This window comes from Vanessa tameamea, chromosome 19, assembly GCF_037043105.1.
Source record: "Vanessa tameamea isolate UH-Manoa-2023 chromosome 19, ilVanTame1 primary haplotype, whole genome shotgun sequence".
NCBI classification, from domain to species: domain Eukaryota; kingdom Metazoa; phylum Arthropoda; class Insecta; order Lepidoptera; family Nymphalidae; genus Vanessa; species Vanessa tameamea.
Window position 1 is genome coordinate 2,587,401 of NC_087327.1, and position 21,644 is coordinate 2,609,044.

Below are 21,644 nucleotides of genomic sequence, written 5' to 3' on the forward strand. Positions count from 1 at the left end.
TATATTTTTTTTATATAAGGTTTTAAATAAAACAAACTTATTAAAATAATCAGTATATTTTAAAAATCCAGTAAGATAATGCACTGTTAACATTTTAAAAGCGATTTGTACAAATATTAATCAAAAAGAATTTGAATACATTATCAATTATATTCTAACGATCACGTCACGATTTTAGGAATGTTTGCTTACGTCTAAGTTTAAATATTGTTCATACTATTAGTACCTAGAGAAAATGAAATTAAGCCATTTTGATCACGCTGTATAAATTGATTATTATATTTTAAAATTACTGTTGATATTATATGTTTTCGTTCACAAAGGGCGGTGGAAAGAATTCATCATAATTTTCTATCAATTGGACATTCGCTAAACCGTGACGAATACACGCGTGATCGTGAACGAATCTGATCACCGTATAAATGGTGTACGACACTAAAGCGACCAAACACATTCGCAGGAACAAGTTCTCGGGATCCACGTTTCCCCACTTCGGGTCCATTTTAACCGTCGAGGTTTGGTCGAAATACCTCGTAGAAGCATTTGATCAAGTAAAACATAGCGCACGTAAAGACGATTTGTAACAAGGCATCGAAATGATAATCTGCGGACAATTTTAAATTCGACGAATTTTGTGCTTTATACATATTTCCTAAATAATCAGAGGAATGTTTTCAAATTGTTAGTGTCTAAGTACTCAAAAGGTTTTCGAAGTGTTATAAAGGTATCGTTACAATTAGTATATGGATCTTTAAGGAATTTGTCACATCGTAAAGATTGGCAATTATTATAGAAAATATTCTCAATTTCTGCTTTCCGACGCGATCTTCGAAATTGAGACTTTATTGTGTATTCGCTGTTCTCTGGCGAGAGTTCTATCGTCTCCTCGGTGGTTGCTTGGGCTTGTTGAACTGGTAGGTGGCGCACTTGGGTATGTGTCGGTCGGCGGCTCCGGGGCTGAAGCGTCTCTTGCAGTGCGGGCACTGCACGTAGTCCGGGTTCTCGGAGGGCGGGGGAGGGGGCAGATCGCTCAGCTTACCTGGACGTTCACAAACGACATTTCAAATTATACGAAATTTTATGACATCTTTATGCAGCACGTTTGTTGAAAATGGGTTACAATATAATATACATACATTAATACCGATTAACGATCGACAAGCACTTACCTCCTGCATTGATATGCGCCTGCACCTGCTTGGCGGCGCGTATAGCTTGAATGAACTCCTCGTGCTTCTGTCGCCAATTGCTGTTCGTGGACTTCGACACTTTCGTCGTCGACGGGTTTGTAGTGCCCTTGCGCAATTTCGTGATGAACGGTTCAGCCTCTGTTCCCTGCGTTTTAAATTTTTAAATTTAACACACAATACTTGGCATGACTTATTTTCATTCTTATCTATCCGCTCTGGTGCCAAATCTGGTGATGTAAATAATGTAAGAACATTGACAAAACTAACGTGAGAGTATTTTGAGCATGATAATCTAGTGTTGTTTTCTGTGCTGTGTCGTACATTAATATGAGCTTAAATCCAGAAAAATACTATAATTTTAATTAAATATAACAGAATTGGGACGAATAAGTAACCAGTTGATTTATGATTTGAAAACTGCATGCTGTAATAACAAAAATATCTTGCCTTATAATTTTCTGCTTCAGTTCCCTAATCCATTGAAGCAGCGTTAAAGGCAAAATGTTAAACGATTTCACTTTTCACGAGCAAAAAGTGACAACTTTCTTCAGAAAATACGATTTGCTTTCAAAATCCGAAAGCAAGGCAAATAAAGCATCAGATCAATTAACTCGATCTTTGAGCAATCGACATGAACTTAGAAAAGAAAATATTAACACTTCATTTAACAAATATTGGTGAACAGGAAATAGAAATGAAGGACCGTGAAATACATTTACAATAACGTAACAGTATACGTTTTTGGATAGTATATTTATTTTGAATACCATTTGCTAACCACTCAATCGCCATCACAAAGGCAAAATCTGCAAGGGATTAAATCTTATCGTCCTACTTGTATCGACTCTTCCAATTGAAGAAGGTGCAAAGATAAAAAATCATTATATTTACATATTCCATGCGATTTTCTAACAGCTCTACTATTTTACGCACTACTAACAGTTCTTCTGTCTAATAAATAATTATTAATAATAAAACTTTTCCACTTAGTTATAAACTTTAACATTATTTCCAAGTGACCTCTTCGCCGAATCGTTTGCAAATTCGTCGATATTAAAACCCAATTTTGTCCCTAATTCAAAACTAATGACATTATTCGATCATATTATAACGTGAAATGAATATCAAAGTTGTTTATTTATGTCTACGGTTTGTATCAGGATTCAATTTTCAATATCGGAACGGGTCACTGAAAGTTATTAGGGATCTGCCAAGAAATTCCCAGCTCGGAGTGCTTCGGCGCGGTGGGCTGTTGGTCCAACGTATGTCGTAGTGTCGGACATTACGGCGACAAGAAGTTCTACTACTTTCGTTTAATTTTTATCAACGACAGGAACATATCGCTGTTACCAGAGGAGCGCGGATGCCATTACTACAGTATTGGTTACTTTGAGAAAAAAGGCCCGCACGGCTTTCGTATTTTTGCGATCTCTACACAGTAAGTCTAACATTGTCAAAGTTGTGTGTGTACACACATATAAAACATTACATAGTTGATTATATACGTGAACTATATTAAGTTCTGTCGTGTGAAGTTCCGATTACAATAGATAAACTCACCGCCAGACGATGCTTGAGTACGTCGAACGGCTTCCGTTTCTTGGAATGTGTTTTCCTACAGATCTCCTGATGCTTCGGAAGTCGGTCCGGAGCGAAGTGCCTTCCGCAAATAGAGCAACCTCCCTCGCCTGCGTTGTTTGAACTCGGACTCAGACGAGTCTTGCTCGAACCGCTCGTTTGTGGACTCTACGATAAATAGATCATACATTTTTATTGTTAATGGCACTCACTCTATTTAAAATAAAATAATAATATTTTATGTAAAATGTTTATACATATATATAAATAAACACTTTAAAAAAATATGCATATATTTATAAGTAATAACTATACTAGTCCCTTTGAGGATTGTAATTTGTAATAAATAATATAAAAGTACATAAATAGAAAATAAATATAATTTATATATTTTACCGCAATAGGATTTTTCTTAAGTACCTGAAATGAAAAAAAAAAAAAAAATAGAAAATAATCAAATTAAGGGGACTACATGAGCTAAATGCAAGTTTTATAATGCAAAAAAGTATAAGATCCGATGCAGTAAACCAAATGAAAAAAATATATGATAATCTTCAGGATACATGCTAGTTATTTGCTATTTTGAAAACATGATGTAATTAATTTGGTACGATAGAAAAAAATCACAAAGTTACCTCTAAAAAAATCTTTTAATAAATAAAAACTATACTTATATACATTCAATAATTCTGGTTTTTTGTCAGATTATTCTACAAGCAATATATTATTTAACCTCTGCGTCACTTTTTTAATAACTTCAATAGATTTTTTTTAAATCAGATATTCTTATTTTCGAACAAAATTCGTACGCATGTGTGCGTAAACGCCGTGTACAGACATTGCCGGCCGAGGCCTGATGCTATACAGACGTGTCGATCTTTTCGTTACGAGCCTCATTACGTAACAAAATATTTTTTTGTAATTTTAATTGTAAATTCATTGTTTCATGTTTTCTTATAATAAATATTATTCTTTCTTGTAGATAAATATATTAAGTTAAAATAATGTAGTAGTAATTAGGCATTTGTTTTTTATTATATTATTTGTCATAAATTTTAATTGTGTAAATATGGGAAATGAAGTGAAACGCGTGAGGAAAACTAAAAAACGTTTATATAAATTAAGCGCCGAACATACTTATGAACGATATTAAAAGGTAAGAGTATTTTTTTAGTAAACATATTTTTTTTTTATAAATTATGAATATTGAAAACATCTATTAGAAAAAATGTGCAATCAGTTCGCATAGAATCAGATTTTTCGAGCTGTTCTTCAAATATTATGATAGAGTATTTGGTGAAAGTAAGGATAAAATCAATTGAGAGTGACTACGTTCGATTCCCATGATCTCGAAGCAATTTGATATTTTTCATTAAAAGTACTATGGGGCATATTTAGATACATATTTTTTAAATACATAATTTTATAGTTAATAAAAATATAATTACTAACATATATTTATTTTTTACAGAATAAAGAAAGTCGAAAACAATAACACGGAAGCTATTTATATTGCGTAAGAGTTTAATTTTATCGATTTTGTTTATAATAGGAATTAAAGTTATGTATGAACTAATTTTAATAATAAAAAAAATAATGTAATTGTTGTGAACCAGAGAACTAGAATATTTAGAAGTGTCATTTGTACGTAATTCAAAAATTGTAATTTTTAGTAACGTCCGCCATATTAGACTGAAAATGGAAGCAATTCATGAATCGTGGATTGTCATCGAGACTAAATATGTGTGCCAACTTTCAGCTCCATAGCTTCAATGGAAGTAGGTGTAATATTGTTTGCAAGATTTCAGGACATACGTACATACATTCATACATACAAGTGAAATTAAATAAAATATTTTAATAAAAAAATTAACACTAAATGTTTTTTTTGTAGTACCAAATCCAAATATTTTAAGTTTAATTAAATCAGTTTTATTATTTAATCATTTTCGAATAACAGTCCAAAGCAAAACAAATAATTCTAATATCCTATCTATTTTTATGAGATTTATAATTAAACCTAGTATGATTAACCTAGTTAACCAATGATTCAACCAAATCGACTTGACGACATTTTTTTCTTGTAAATATTTAGATGTTTTTGTTTTAATTGAATTTTTTTTTTCTTTGTGAACCGATATTAATAAAACGAACAAACACTACGCTATATGTTACCCCACGGTTACTACACTACAGGTTTCGAACACTTACGATTTTATTATATAAATAGATTATCAAACTTTTATAAAATATTAAAAATTGGTATGTTTTAATATTTAGTATAAGAACTAATTGTGGTAGGTATAATAATATAAATAAAAGAAAAAAAGGTTAAAACTAACTGTCTATTTTATTGTGTACAAAATATAAATAAAAATATTGTAAGTTTAATTGAATCAGTTTTTTTTATAATCATTCATTAACTAACATCGAAAGAAATAAAAATAATTCTGTTGTCCTATCTATTTTTTATGAGATTTATGATTGATCTTACTTCGCTCGGTTTGGCGCCATCTATTAGAATATTTGGGCGTAACCTCGTTACCTCGCTTAACCATTAGTTCACGGGCTTGCCGTTTTTGTCGATTTTGTAAGTGTGTGCGTGCAATTCTCAAGGGCACTTAGCTCTTGTAGTCCCCTTAAACTAAAATATCTCGCCAATGGAATTAAATTAAATTCCGCACACAATTGAATATACTCATATAGAATAGACACATCTCGACATTTTATAAAATGGATTTAGGCTAAGACTACAATCCGAAATCACAACACGCGTTTTGATAACAAAGTATACTTAACAATAATTATATTTACATGTTTTAAAAACGGGCATTTTAAAATACGACTTTATGAACTCAAATGAGTCCACGCGGTTTACTTTCACAGTGCGAACTAGCCCTTAGTCAGATTCACATATTAGGTCTTCATCGACAGATGTTTGATGACGCAAATTTACAAGAACATTACGATCATGGGATGTCACATACATACGTTAAAGGTAAGAAACCATTTAATCAATTCACTGAAATGAATAAATTAAGCAACTATTGTATTGTTACCAGCACATCCATGTTCCATCACATCAAGTACCGACAAATGAAAATTTTCTACTAATAAATTGTCTATTGCGTTTTTCCATTCTACTGAAACAAAGATCCAGTTGCGGTTCGTTTCATATGAATAAGTAATATCGGCCCTTAGCTATGATTAAGCTTAGTCTTATTTTTGGGAGGAATAGTCGAAATGATATCGGAATAGAATCGGAAAGCGATGGTAGATTAGCCCCCCAGGTTGTATTGGCATTTGAACCGATATGGCCAGAAATCAACTCACAGATATTTTTCAGAGATAGCGTTCATATTAAGAAGCTGTAGATAACCTGCCATCGCGTAGAGATAAGTTTTTCCTTAGTTCCTTAATTTTCTAAATCTTCTTATGAAATACCAATTTTTTTTAAATAGTTCACGTTTAAAATGTCATACTCCTAGACCCACCGGTGTGGGCTTTGGTTTGTCTGTCAGTCAGTCAGTCAGCCAGTCAGTCCATATTCGAATTAGAGTTGTTAGGTAGATGCTCGCTTGGGTGACACTATTTCGATTTAATTATACTGATCCGTCTTTTCCAGTAAGATATTGAGGTGTTTCAGATGAATTGTGTGCTTTCATAAATACTTTGATTAATTTTGTATCGTGTGATTAATGTTGTACTCACCGAGCTCGCCCCCCTTTGCATGACCCCTTTAGGTTTATTGTTTTCTCGCTCCGACGCCTGTTGAATTCATAATCTTTAAACATACGTACTCACATCACTGGAATTTCTTGGTCATTATTCTCGTTGAAAATATATTTTCTAATAATCAACGGTTAGTAAATTTACATTGTCAAATTAGTTATTAAATTCATATTTGAAAATAGAAACGTCAATTTATCTGTCAACAAAAGTTTTTTTTATTTTCTAATGCAATGAGATTTGGTTTAGTTTTTACACAATTTAAGTTACTTCAAAAATATTGTACAAATTGGACAATACTTTTAACTTTTTTTTTTATCGTTATTAAGGATAATTTATTTCCGAGTAAGCCAAAGTTGACGGCAAAATGGGAAAGATTCAAACCCGATAGTCTCAACCTTTTTCTAGTTTAAGCCCACAAAAAACATATCCTCAGACCGTGGGCATTAAGCAAGTGCTTTGCCTTGTATTCTTAACAGCCCATACGAGGATAGCAGCCCCGCCAGCCTCGCACTGAATATATAGTCGCAGAATACGCGCGGAACACTAAAGGTCTATCCTTCTCTGAGGAAAGTTCTGCCAAGTGCGCGCAGGTCACCACACGGGAGAGGCTGGAGATGTGTAATCTCGAATGTATCCAAATGTGCAGCGGACTGCCACTACAAGGTATAAAAGCGGCTAAAAATCCCAAATGACACGAATTCGATTAAGGGAACACGTAAACATTGAATCTCTACATGATAAGTACGAAGTCTATGCTGTCTTTCGAAAACCAACTTCAATTAATTATGAAACTTGCTTTTGTTATTTTGAAAAATATACTAGGTATTTTGCCTAACCTTATTTTCAGTGATGACTTTTCGAGGAGCAACAGCAGCAGTTTGTTGGGGTTTACTTTTCACTGGACTTTTGGGCCTCGTAGCTGGACTTCTGTAATTATTTGAAATATTGTTACTTCTTAGTTATTGCGAGATGATATTCTGCTTGCTGGTAGGTATTTGTGTAGACCTTCAGGTTGGGCACCATACATTATAAATTAATCTACCTCTAAAACTGAATACTTATCATTACGACATCAATTTCCTGATTCGTCTTCTCTTCTCTTTCTATCACGTCTTCTTTCTCTCTCCTAATGACAATAATTTATGTATTTTATTTAAAACTTACATTCGTTGCGGTCTCTTCACTGCGACTGGTTCAGGAGATCTCGGCGTAGGAGTCGGCGCGAGTGCTTCCGGAAACGTTTCGTTTTCCAGTAAATAGTTGATTTCATGATTAACATGATCTGTTTCATCTCCCGCTGGTATGATTTCACCGTTGCTGAGTGGCTGAAATGTATTATCTTACTAGTTCTGTGGAGTAACCGGGATTGATTTGGTGGAAGCAAATGAATGGCCTATGGCGTTAAGACTTTTATATTTACCTAAATATAAAAAAATATATTTATACAGTATAAGTATTTATCTAAATGTAAAAGTCTTTAAGCTCCCAAATTTTATTTCCTAATATTTGTATTATTAATGTCAAATGTAATATTACAACTACAAATTTAAATTATTGACGTTAGAGTATGTAGAAGTTTTGCATACAAATAACCCTTGAAGCATTTTTTTAAATAATTTTTGGAAATATATATTATATTAAAAACTTGTTAGTTATGTACGTATTTTTGTACTAATTAAGAATTGATGATTAATGACGTCTACAATTTAGCTCCCATACAATGAACAGGATTAAAAATCCCTGCTATAGTGTCAATACTAATTTGATTTGACTAAAAGAATTACTATATTTTCAAACCCAAGCGTTACAATGAAATAAAAATTAAGTTCTGAGAAATTAGTTATTGTGTGCAAAACAATTAGCGCCGATATTAAAAGCTACTCACCACTCGTTTCGCTGCGTTCAAATCGATTTCGTGATTGTGATTCAGATCGCCGGATCCGTTGACCATGTTGTCGAGTTTCTGTACCTTTGTAAATAAACAAACATTTTATAATTCTCAATCACAAGAACAATATTAATAACAATATAGTATTCGCAGTTAATGTGGAAAAATATCCTTTTTTTATACATAAACATATACATATTTGCGCAATTATGATTATGTTGCTAATTGTTTTTAAAATATTAAAAAAAAAAGATTTTAGGTCTCGTAAAGTAGATGACTATTCTCTAAAGTGAAGAAAAGTGAGTGCATCTATACTTTCGCGTAGTAATATTGTAACCATTATTGCATACTAATGCTACTGCGTAGTTAGATAATATTCGTTAAAAGATACTGCCGTGGTCGTGGTCGGTCACAAGGATCGTCATTATCAATTTGTTTAACAAAACGTAGTTGTTACGCAATCATACAAAGTTCAATATGATTATTATTATTAAACGTCTTAATTATCGATTTAACGACAAATTATTTACATGTTTCGGGAAGAATAATGTCATTTCTACCGATTTTGGCGGCCAATCTCAAGAGAGACTAGTGAACCACTGGAGACAAACTATAGTGTACAAGTGTGTGTCAGCACAGTTGCACTTTCTATTTCGGCACACTTATAATCCGATAACAAAAATCCGAATCCAGGACCAAAATAGTTCTGTAACCGGACTAAATGTTATAAGCGATTTCCGAGTCACGGGAGTTTCAACTTTGTCAATTTTCAAACACCAGGCTTGTATGAAGATTTTTCTAAAGAATAACGTTTTAATGGATCAGGGGCTTGGGATCAGCTGCTCTAGAGATAGCGACTAGACCAAAGAGGCATCACAATCCGGGAGTGAAATAGAAAAGTAAAATACTATTTAGGAAATAATTAAAAAATACAGCTTGATAGTATTACCTGAACTGTTCCATTTTGTTTCTTAATAGAGTGTGAACTGATCGTATGAGTCTTGGTACTTGAAGTTTTCTTTTCAACAGTGGTTTTAGTACTCGATACTTTTGTGTAACCGTTGGGCAAGGTCTTGCGAGGAGGCGTGCGTTCTGTGTTCTGTATCGGTTGCAGAGGATAACTCTTGTCGATTCCCTTTGTACGTCTCTCTTCGAACATTTGTCGTACCTTTAAACACCACGTATATAGAGTGGATATATATGAACATATTTTTCCAAATAATGGCTCATATGTATAGGAATAATGGTAGCCGCCATTTAATTTTAATATTCTAGATTAACACACAGTTTCAGTGTGCGTTTTAATTATATTTGTACCTATAATATCTAATTATTATAAATCACTAATGTACTCCTCGTAATAAGATTGGACTATTGAATAAGTTACGAGGCGGGATGTACAACTGTTTAGTAAATTGTAGGGACATCAAACGGTAGTGTCAAGTGTCGGGTGACTCAATAGAATTAACTTCTAGTTGGTGAATAAAAAAATACCTTCCCCGGCTGGTGCGTGACTTGCTGTGCTGGTGGGCTGGCCCCCACGCCATTGCTCGGCGAATGCCTTACACGGTCGAGTGCCCGAGCCTGTTGTGCTTCGTAGAGCGACGCGATTTTCAGTTCACGTTCCTGGAGTTGTTTCTGCTGGAAGCGCGCCTGTTGATAAAACTTTCATTGAATTCTCTTTTGTTTTTCTAATGAGTACTTTATTAAATCAATTAATAATTAAATTTTATTTCATAAATATTACGGTTTCCTGTCAAAAAAATTGTATTATTTTTGTGACATTGTTATCAACTAACACGACAAACACGATTAAAGTGGAGCTTTATACTTTTAAACATAGGGTATTTATTGTAATGTGTAATTTTTCGTCTCTGCAGAAAAATATACTTTAAAAGCGAAATAATGTATTTTGATAGAAATTGAAATATTTTTTCCAATTTTCTATTAAATATGTTAAATTAAATGTTTGCGAATATTTAAGATAGAGCTTGATATTTACATAAATGTTTTAGTGCAAATAATATTCGAACAGGAAAGTGATCACTTGTCAATAGAGGGCGTGAGGTCGGCGCCCACGCATCGCCGCGCGTGACGACAACCTGTCCATCGAATCTTACATTGTTCTATTGACTATCGGTACCGCTTCCGTCTTTTTAGTATCGAAGGTCGAATAAATCCAAGAAACGAATACTATCCGCTATTTCTTTGTTTTTTCTTATAATTAATTGCTAAGAACAAATAAAATTAACAATGAAATAAAGTTTTTATGTTTATATGAGCTCATAATGACCTAAGACACTCTTTAATAAAAATTTAAGTCGTTAATCATAAAAATTGAAACTACAACGATTAGTATATCTATGGAAAGGAACTCGTTCTGCAAGCTACGCGTACACGATTGGCGTAGCCGCACCGTCACATCGCTCAACTTATCTTTATGAATAAAAACCGCGTACGGACCGTACCGTACCGTCTGTCAAGCTGCAATTTCTTATACATTATATGACGGCCAATTATATCATAGCACCTAAGTAGCTATTCTCAGACATTAAATCTACTACTTTTATCATACTTATTCTGAAAAGCTATAAAATATTAAATACACCGCGCGATACTCATTATTGGAGGTTTGTAGATTGTTAGGAATTATCTAACATTTATATTTTTCACATCAACGATAAATTGCTTGTAAAAAATATACGATGTCACAGTTGCGATGTATGGATTGGCGTATTGCACGGTCGTTGCTGGTCTAATATTCAATGCGGTGTAAGGAGATGTGGTATCATTGTGGCTCTGATCTAAGAAGTGCGGTTAGGTGCCGGTTTAACAGCGATGGAATGTACACGAAACCTTACATTCCAATTCCAAGTATTCTACATGATTTGGAACTCACGTTACGCGACGTTGCTCCTTCGTTAAATATATAATCTATAATAATCTCATGACTATTATATGTTGACGTTATTATGTCAGAAACTTTTGGTGGCGCAAAACTCCATTAGACAAATTTTTTATTTATTTAAATTGGTACACTACTACACTAACAATTTACATAGTTTACACTAAATAAGAAAAACATAGACATCATAAACATTCACTGATATCAATTGAAAATGTACACAACATTTACAAATTTTAACATGTAAATTAATTTCAAAATCATTCATCATTATATAATATAATTATATATGTATATGAATATAAAAAATACTTATTTTTTGAAAAAAGAAATATATTACTCGTATTAATAATCTTTCTTTAAAGCTGTTTGTTTGATAAATAATAGATATATGTTAGAATATGTTTACTATAAGAACGCATACGGGACAAACTATAAACTTTAATTTATAAACCTATATAAATAACAACGTAATGATGTATAGAAATATTTGAATTATGTTTTAGAAAACTTAAAAAAAGAGATTAAAATGAATACCTTGCATTTTTGTTTCAATAAAGGTATCATATATGATTCTCTTCTGGTGTTACATACGTATGTACATACGTACGTCGTACATACATATAGTATCAAGCTATTACATTAGATAAACGTTGACCAATAACGAACGACTTTACAAAAGCTATATTTCATCCGTGTTATTGTAGACTCAAGAGCCGAGATGGCCCAGTGGTTAGAACGCGTACATCTTAACCGATGATTTCGGGTTCAAACCCAGGCAGGCACCACTGAATTTACATGTGCTTAATTTGTTTATAATTCATCTCGTGCTCGGCGGTGAAGGAAAACATCGTGAGGAAACCTGCGTGTGTCTAATTTCAACGAAATTCTGCCACATGTGTATTCCACCAACCCGCATTGGAGCAGCGTGGTGGAATATGCTCCATACCTTCTCCTCAACGGGAGAGGAGGCCTTAGCCCAGCAGTGGGAAATTTACAGGCTGATTATGTATGTATGTTTATTGTAGACTCGACGTGTGGTCATCCTCGTGGCCATCGAAATCGATCAGCGAGTGCTCTCGAATGAACGTTATTCACTTCAATTAACGAATCAGCTTAAATGTATGCTTGTCGCAAACTCATTGTCTTCGTCGTGACGATGAGCTGACTACACGTATATAAGAGTGAGGACAGAATAGTGTTAGATGTATAAAGAACAATCTGGAATTATAAAGAAATAAATTGCAAAGTGGGTTTCAATTCAAGGATCTTCAGGAGAGATATAAAACTTTAGACTTTGGTCTTATTTTAAGAGCTTATTCTTAATATTATAAGTAATATGTCATCTTGAATTATGTCATTTTTATATTTTATCATTAATAGTGTAGCAATTCTGTTGTATATATTATTTTATTCGTTGTTAACAAACTTTTGGTATAGATATGTATTTTTTAATATACAGTTATTTATAATTTTTATAACACTGTTTACAACAAACTATGGCGTATATTTATATTTAATTTGAAAATATTTTACATTAATACAGACATTCGACTCACGATACTTTTACGTTTGTAAATAAGTAACTCACTCTCTACATGACATCCTTTTTCTTTTATTATCATTCGAAACGTAGGGATTTATTGAAACTGTGTAAATATTAAGAAGTAATACTTTTTAAAGTACCATACAAAAAAATTAAGAACAAAAAATAAAAATATATTTAGTATTTAAACTTAGACAGCAGATTGATGGCGAAGAAAATGACTGAGACTCAAGAAGATCTTATAAGTTAATTGGCCTGGCGTATAAAGTAGCCAGTTATTTTCTTTGTCATCTAACTTTCAATACTTAACAAGTTAAAGTACATTCCTTGGAGCCAGTTCAGTGTCACGTATTATTCAATTGCCTCAATTAACAAGTCAAGTTAGAGATGCGTGCTCGTTACAGGGACTGCATACTGTGACATTGTAATCAGATCCTTTGGGTTGATTAATATTGATTATAACGGAATGCTGACTTACTTCATCGTATTATCTCGTATGACGAATGAAAAAGGGCTTTTGGTTAAAAAAAAAAAAACTAATTAAAATATTACACATGTAAACGCTTTGTGGAAGCCTGCCTGGAACAAAATAGTAACTGTCAGTAAAAGTCCCACTGCTGGGCACAAAATAGTAACTGCCAGTAGGGGCTGGGCACTATGTAATTACTCCAATGTCAGTTTCATTTATATTTACAAATACAGACAGGATTCCTTACGATATTGCCTACACGAAATTTGTGACTTATAAAAACTATTTGGTCGAATATAATTGGCGTCTCCGATTCGTCAAAGTTTAAGCGAAAAGAAAAACAAGATCGATTCGATAACTCTTTGATTCCAATTTAAGAAAATATATTTAGAATAATAATAAATGATAAAGGCAACCTTGCGATCTCAGGTTCCGCATATGAATTATTAAGTCGCTCTTACACCTACGCTTATTATTGCGAATACATAACGCTAATGTCATTCCTTTTCCGTTTAAGAAATGAAATAAGTACTTCTACATTAATAAATTGCTTATTTTATTAAACGATTTATCTGTTTAAAGATAACATTTTAATATGATTTTATATATTTAATTACTATAGCAATAAAAAAATATCCTAAACATTTTTTTGATAATATGATAAAAAAAATATTTTACTAAATTGAAGGCGTTTCTTGTGTTTTGTAATTGATGAAAACTATTATTAATTATAAAAACTTATACGACAAGATATATATTATATAGATACAGAGTTATTAAAGGTAAGCACCCGCTTACAATTTAGACTATTTAATATACAAGCGTAAATTTAATGTTTAATATCATAATAATAGGTACTGTTTTATAATTACTTTTAAACAACTGTCCAAAAAAGGATTGTAATATTTTAAATATTATTCGAGTTAATGCACCATAACTTTTAAATACCTGAACAGATTCTGATTTAAGGGATACTTTCGTTAAAATCCTCAAATACACCACCCTGAGTGACGCTGATTTTAATTAATTCATTTATGGCAAGTCACTATTAATTTTAAGGTAGTAAATTTTTTACTATTACCGACACGTAAATATGGAACCTAACGACATATTTGTTGAGATGGAATGAGGCGTAAGGGCTATACTCGGTTCCTGGAATATAAATTGGATATTACAAGATAATTTGCAGCACAAACACATATACCAGATAGCATTACAATTCAGGCGCAATCAAAACGTTAAACATAGAAATTTGTGTGACTTACATTTTTAATTTCAATAACTTTATAAAACAAAATCCTCTAGTTGGGATACATTTTATATTTTGCAAAAACTTTGAATGAAGTAATTACATGACATATATAAATCAGGTAATTTAAATCTTCCTAGCCGAAGGAAAACGTCTGCTAATCACAAAAAAGCTGGTCTCGAACAATGACCATAAACCGCGCACACGCATGTCGGCTGACTCATTGGCAGTCAACGACCTTAGTATCGTGATATGGAATCTTTCTCATATAAGTTTTAATTATTACTAAAGGCAGTTTTACAAATTGATTAAAATTATGAGAATGTGTATTTATTATAAAACTAATATTATCTAAATGAAGATTAATTCCGTCTGGAGTACACCATCATCATTTTCAAATTACAATCGCGGGGGCCATTTTTAACTGCACAGGTGTTATTCGAATGGATTAGTGTAGAACAAATACACTCGCAATTCTTTTTTTTATATTATAGTTTGCCAAACGAACAAATGCACCACCGGTGCCTCAGAAAGCATGTTCGGCGCCAGAACTATATCTTCTATCAAAGTCTATCAATTTCTATTCTACTGTCGAATTCTTAAATTTCTTGTGGTGGGGCTTTGTGCCAGCCCGTCTGGGTAGGTACTACCCGTTCATCAGATATTCTATCGCCACACAGCAGTACTCAGTATTGTTGTGTCTCGGTTAGAAGGATGAGTGAGCTAGTGTTACTTTAGATACAAGGGACGTAATAACTTAGTTCCCAAGGCAATTGGCGATCTAAGGAATGATAAAAATTTCTTACGGCGCCAATGTCTTTGGGTGGTGGTGACCAAATGTGGAAAAATCCGTATCATTATAGTTAAAAAACAAAGTAGTTACATGAATTCTTTAGTCTTATCTCGCGTCCGTAAACGAGTAAATCAGTCGAAGCTCATTGAACTTACGATGGATGTTCGCTATCGCTAAGATTGTTATGTTGTCCAACACGTTGATTCAATATATTTATTTATTAAACAAAGTTTAAGTAAATCATGAATCAGGTCTTGCTTATGATATACGTTAATCATCTTTGATATACTTGTAATAAAAAAAAAAGACAAAAAGAGTAACTACTGAGTTTCTTGCCGGTTGTTCTCGGTATAATCTACATTCCGAACCGGTGGTAGCTTTACTTAATAAATAGTTTGTTAAATGACGATTCAAAAGTGCTTGTTTACAAGCCTACTTGAATAAAGCATACTTTGATTTTGATTTTAATTTATTAACTAATTTAACGGCGTATTAAAGTATTTTATGTAGCATCTCATTTTAATTAGAAAGTACGCATTTATAATACAACTATGTGATGACTATTACTACTATTTCTGATACTATTAGTAGGAGATCATAAACGATTCAATTAAAAGAAATAAACATTTAGTATTTATTCATAATAAAAATTCATTTTAATTTTATTGTGTAAGTTCAAAGATCTTAAGAGAAGAACAAATAGGATCACTAGTCAATACAATCTATATTTTGATTACTAAATTAAAAAAAAAAAAAACTATGACAAGATCAAATGATCACGCAAACAAAGTAACGGACTCAGTTTTATTACATAAACTTGTAAAGTTGCCATAAAAGTACAGACGAAGCGATAAACTTCGACTGTATTCTTAATATAGTTATTATATTCAATAAAAACATCGAAACGAATAAAAAATATATGTATAGTTGTGTAACTTTAATTAAACGATTATCTTATAGTCCACTCAATTCGACGTCGAAAACTCAACAGGAAAATACGTAAATAGAACGAAATATATGATATTAATAATTTATAACAATTATTCATTATATATCCTGTTCACGTATTAAAAGGTTAAATTTTCCGAATTTACTGCAAACGTATAGCAAAATCAAATAGTTATGTTATAATAGCTCGTATTTTACTTCTTATTGGTAGGTGTTTAAGGGAAGAAGGAGGATTTATATCTGTCTCAAAATTAGCTCTAACTAGTGAGTGAGAAAAAAAACATTCCAGGACTTGGACGCGTCAGTGTTATACGCTATATGGGATCTATGATCAAATCTATAGAATAAGATGCTTATACAGTGGAAGGCTATTAATATTTTCCATATTACGAAATATTAAATTTACTGTTGTAGAAAGTAATTGAACACGTATTGTTGACTGTGTGCGTTTATAAATAACACGACGCGTGAAAAATCCAGTTTAAAGCAAAAGTATCAAACGTTGACCTCGAAATGGAAACTTAAGTTTTTTGGGTTACACGATACCCCGAAAACGTATCTGAATCAAAAACAAAAGGTTTAAATGCAAACTTCGTATTCTCCATATACGGCGTTGAATCACGACACACGAGGCCGCGTGTGTGTGATGTAACGGCAGCGTATGACTAAGTGAGCGCCGTCTTTATTGTTTGAGGCTTGTAAGGATTCGTACAATGTTGTTTTGATTATAAATGTCACGATTCATGATTGAAAACTACTTGATTATTATGATAATGTTTTAGAAATAGGTACTTGTTTTATTATGTAACCTTAATCGACTTCAATATGTGATACTCATATCATTGGTACAAGGAACAAACATAAACGTCAGTAACTCTTTTATGGGCCATGTATAAGGTTCCACAACAGGATCCCAGAAAGCGTTCATAATGCCATTGTTGCCAAATTAAAAAAAAATGTTAAAGAACGCTTGTGTGCGAAAGGTTATTATACAATTAGTGAGTTTATGATTGATAGCACACCTTGGGAACGAAACGGTCACTTCCTGGCTATTTCTATTCATATTCAATATACGTAAATAATAAAATTGACAAAAAAGACCCCCTGAGTTTCTTTCGCCGGTTCTTCTCAGTTCAGGGTATTTTCTTTTCCGAACCGGTGGTAATGTTTAATTTGACTATTAATAAGTAAGTGTATTCTATATTGAATAAAGGAATTTGAGTTCTTTTGAGTTTGTATTTTCTTTTGCGATCCGTAGGTATAAATCCAGACGCGGGAAACATTATGGTGTACAATTGTTTGTGCAAACACGAGCGCACTGTTTATTCCCTCAATCTCATAATCTGATGTGATGGTAATCATCATTATCACAATCATCATAATGGTAGAATTCAGGCGCGTGATACTCGAAGCAAAGGAGTGTAAACACTGTCAACTTTGGAATGTGGGGCTGCTAGTGAGATATATGATTAAGATATAGAGTAAGATATCACCCCAGAATCTTACGATCGGCTGTTTTATAATGCTTAAAGGCCAGATTAGCTAGCACTGGATAAAGTCCTGGTGCAACTAAAAGTCCCGAATCATTTTCCAAATAAACTGATTTTTTCTTTCAGTTGCGTTTATGAACAATTAAAGTATATTCTTATCAACTTATAAATATTTTATATCGTTAGTTTAATTCTTTATATAGTATATTTTATACGACACTAAAGGTTTTTATGTGTTAAATTTTTAATTAAGTTGAATTACTGAGGATGCCCCGGGCTGTAGCTCCGGACAGTCTCCCTTAAATTCGGTCCTGCTACAATAGACCACTGCACAAAAGGCAACGTCTTTGTAACAACTATAATTTACATCTTTTTTAGATGAGTTATATAGCAAAATATATTGAGTGATATTTTAAATATATATTCATAGCTTCAATTAATGTTAAAGTATATTTGACAAAATACACATGTTAATATTCTAATTATATTAAGATGAAACTAGTAGGTACTACATAATACATTAACGAAAATGAACAACTTACATATATACGCGTAAAAACAGATAGATCGTATATTGTTATGTTCTTTAGTTCAAAGTTAAAAGGTCGTCGGGGTGAAAACAAATAATTCTATAGCTCCAATCGAAATCAATAAATCTGACGTTTTCAAATGAGTACGTATATTCAGATTACATAAATTATTTGTCATTTGTCGAAGTACATTGACTAAAATTGAATTTGAACATTGGTTAATATTGATTAAAGTTAACACTCACCCGAAAGCAAGTAAAATTTTGCTATAATAAAAATATATCCTTAACGATATTCATCTATATCTGTCTGTGTATCAGTTTGACGGTTGAGTAAGCCAGTGTAACTACAGGTACAAAGGACATAACATTTTAGCTCACAAATTTGGTGGCGCATTGGTGATTTAAGGAACGGTTAACATTTTTACATCGTTTGCCTCTGGGCGGTTACCACTTTCAAATGGAACATTTGCCCAACCAACATTATAAAAAAAATATCTAACACTGAAAAGTACTTTTACAATTCATCTATAAATGATACTGAACCGTAGAGTTTGGTTGGAATTATCAATGTACGTCAAAACACCGTACGTCGTAGCCTTTTCTTTGCGTTTATTCTCTCGTAATACCGATTTACCGGCATCCCAATGTCATCGATATCGCGATATTGACTGTAAAGGGTTATTTAAAATAGCAGTATTGGCTATTTCAGCGCAGGAAACAGTCATATATAATGGTAAATAGGAATTTATATGGAATTTGATTGACGTAAGACCTACACAGTAATTTATAGAGCTTGTTGTTTATTGATTGTGCCGGAACAAAACAGTTCGGTTCATTAAAACTTTGCTAAATCGATGAATATATATCCGTATACTTAAAATGGCATACATATTTGTAACTTAGATGCTGAGAAGTAAGGAACAAAGAACGTTTATTCGATAGTACCATAAACGACTAAATTAGAGGGACTTACAGAGCATGAAACTCATAAATAATCAAGATCAATTGACAGAATATGAGAAATCAGTCATAAAACCTTTCTGGTTTTAAGTTTATCGCCGCTTTCTTTTATGAATAATTTAAGTAAAAAATATTGATAATTTTATATATAGTAATTAAATTCTTCCAAGTAATCAGATCAAGTTTTTTTTTTACCTTTGAATCGGGCAATGTTAGCCAACCGTTTCTTATATTTGAAGGGTCTGCTCCTTGCAAAGTTGCTGAAGATGCATACCGACGACGGGGCTTCCAATGTTCAGGTTCCCACCAGTTCACTATGTCCAGAGATTTTGAAAAACTATGAGAATCCATAACGAACCCTTTTCAATTCTCCAAATACAAAAGAAAAAGTTTATTGTAGTGCTTAAAGTTTAATCACAAAGAGAAATTCATAGAAATTTAGCAAGTACACAATCATTTTTGCCCTAGTCTAATGGTACTCTTAACTAAAACTTATTACCAGATAAATCACTTATTTCTCGATGCTCTATCAAACGTCACGAACGAAAACACGTCGGTAAATCTGAATATGTGAAAGGTGAATGAAATTACCTTACCAATAAGGGTGTTTGTTTATTTACTGGTTGTCTAGCAACTGGAAACGGTACACATGGATTCCAATGTCACGGTGTTAATAACTCACGACCTCGTGAATTACCGCTAGCTTGACCCTGTTTAACTATTGCCTTCTTTGAAAAAGCACTTATTCTGAAGCGTTGAAGTCACCTGTTTAGCGAATATACAGTTAATCGATTTTGTGACTTGTTGTATTGAAATAAGATTGAAATTATAATGATTTGTATATCACAATTGTTCGCGATGTAAACAATGTTGGGATGCGATTTCTTGCGGTTGAAACGGATCGGTTTACTTTGTTTTTCCGTATCAATGTGTATTATTGGACGCATTTATATTTATTTTTGTTATTGTAAACGACTGTTTAAATACAAAAAGTAAACGGTTTAATTAGAATGTTATTAGACCCTTGTTTGATTGAATGACTGAGCTTCTTTAAAACTTTAATTTTAATTAACATGTTTATTTTTTTTTGTAATTACATTCGATTTAGAGAATAGTTCAGGAACTGTAAATTGAATTACTCAAAACAAATCAAATTACAAAGCAGATAAATTTCAATAATATATATTTTTATTATTCTAAGAAAAGTAAGAAAAAAAAATGTACATTGCCGTAAAAAGCATCGATTGGTAGTAAGTATTAAAAATTAATTCATGAGTTTCATTTTACTCTTTACTTTCACTCACCTTTCACATTCTAGATCTCAGATTTTAGAAAAGAATAAATAAATGTAAATGTTATGCGATTTCCACGTCTATTTGTCGAAAAAAATACAAGAATTTGGAACGACAAATAACTGGTCGCGACACTTTCAAAAGTGCAATGTTTATTCTTAATACTCTATTGCAATACGAAATAACTGTTGAGGACATCGAATATAAAATATACCCTAAGTTTTTTTCTTTAATGTGTTGAACGACACTGCTTGAAATGGATTTGGCTGGCCTTCCTGTCGCCAATGCAAATAATAATACTTAATTTATTATTAATAAACCTTGTCCTCAAAAGGAGAGGGGGCCATAGCCCAGCAGTGGGAAATTTACAGGCTATTAATGTTTTTTTTTTATTATTTAAACTACAATCCATAAAGTACCTACGACTCATTTGCACCAGATGAATTATAAACATAAATTATATGTAAAAAAAATATTTAAACTCGTTCCTTTGGGGGTTAAGAAACTTCTAATGACAGATTTGACTAGATTATTTTAATTAATGACTATACTATTTTAATTGGCAGTTGCTAAAACAATTGCTTACAATTGTAACTATAATAAGTTTATAGTATAGTTTGTGACTGCTTAAGGCATATCCAACTCAAAACTCACTTAAGAAATGTTTCACTCTAACGTTACATTCGTTCAAATTTTACTCTCATCACGCCATAAGAAGTTACTTTAGTAAGAAAACCGGTAGTAGAAAAAATATGGCTGTTTTAAGCGATTTCATATGAAGACATATTTTGCATAATGAAAGTCTTATATTGGAGCAAACGTTTAATTTTGTACGCATTTCAACATTCAAAATTACTTTTAACTTAGCTTATGATCTTAAAGACGAAACCAAATGTGATTTTTGACATTGTATATTGTGCTTTGTGCCAATTGTTTAAGGTCGATTTAATATTAATAACGGCCCACACTAGTCCGGACCATAAATGATCGGACTGATGTGACTCACAGTCGTTTTCTTGTAGGGCAGCGCTAAATATGACGTCAACACTTTCGTTTCTAATTTAAATTCATT

At 32.4% G+C, this 21,644-nt stretch overlaps 2 protein-coding genes across 2 annotated transcripts in view; both read right to left on the reverse strand.

The window, feature by feature from the left end:
- The window catches only part of LOC113397075 (actin maturation protease), a 174,694-nt gene that overhangs the window by 16,287 nt on the left and 136,763 nt on the right, over positions 1–21,644 (reverse strand). The window lies entirely within an intron of this gene.
- Positions 38–21,644, reverse strand: part of LOC113397022 (uncharacterized protein) — a 35,854-nt gene continuing 14,247 nt past the window's right edge. Inside the window, exons 2-11 of the mRNA XM_026635165.2 lie at positions 9,883–10,041; positions 9,338–9,556; positions 8,386–8,469; positions 7,665–7,825; positions 7,337–7,427; positions 6,480–6,536; positions 3,165–3,188; positions 2,751–2,936; positions 1,170–1,335; positions 38–1,039 (exon numbers count right to left, since the gene is read on the reverse strand). Of these exons, the coding sequence (XP_026490950.2) occupies positions 876–1,039; positions 1,170–1,335; positions 2,751–2,936; positions 3,165–3,188; positions 6,480–6,536; positions 7,337–7,427; positions 7,665–7,825; positions 8,386–8,469; positions 9,338–9,556; positions 9,883–10,041 (1,311 nt within the window). The 3' untranslated portion in view covers positions 38–875. The remainder of the gene's footprint in view (positions 1,040–1,169; positions 1,336–2,750; positions 2,937–3,164; positions 3,189–6,479; positions 6,537–7,336; positions 7,428–7,664; positions 7,826–8,385; positions 8,470–9,337; positions 9,557–9,882; positions 10,042–21,644) is intronic.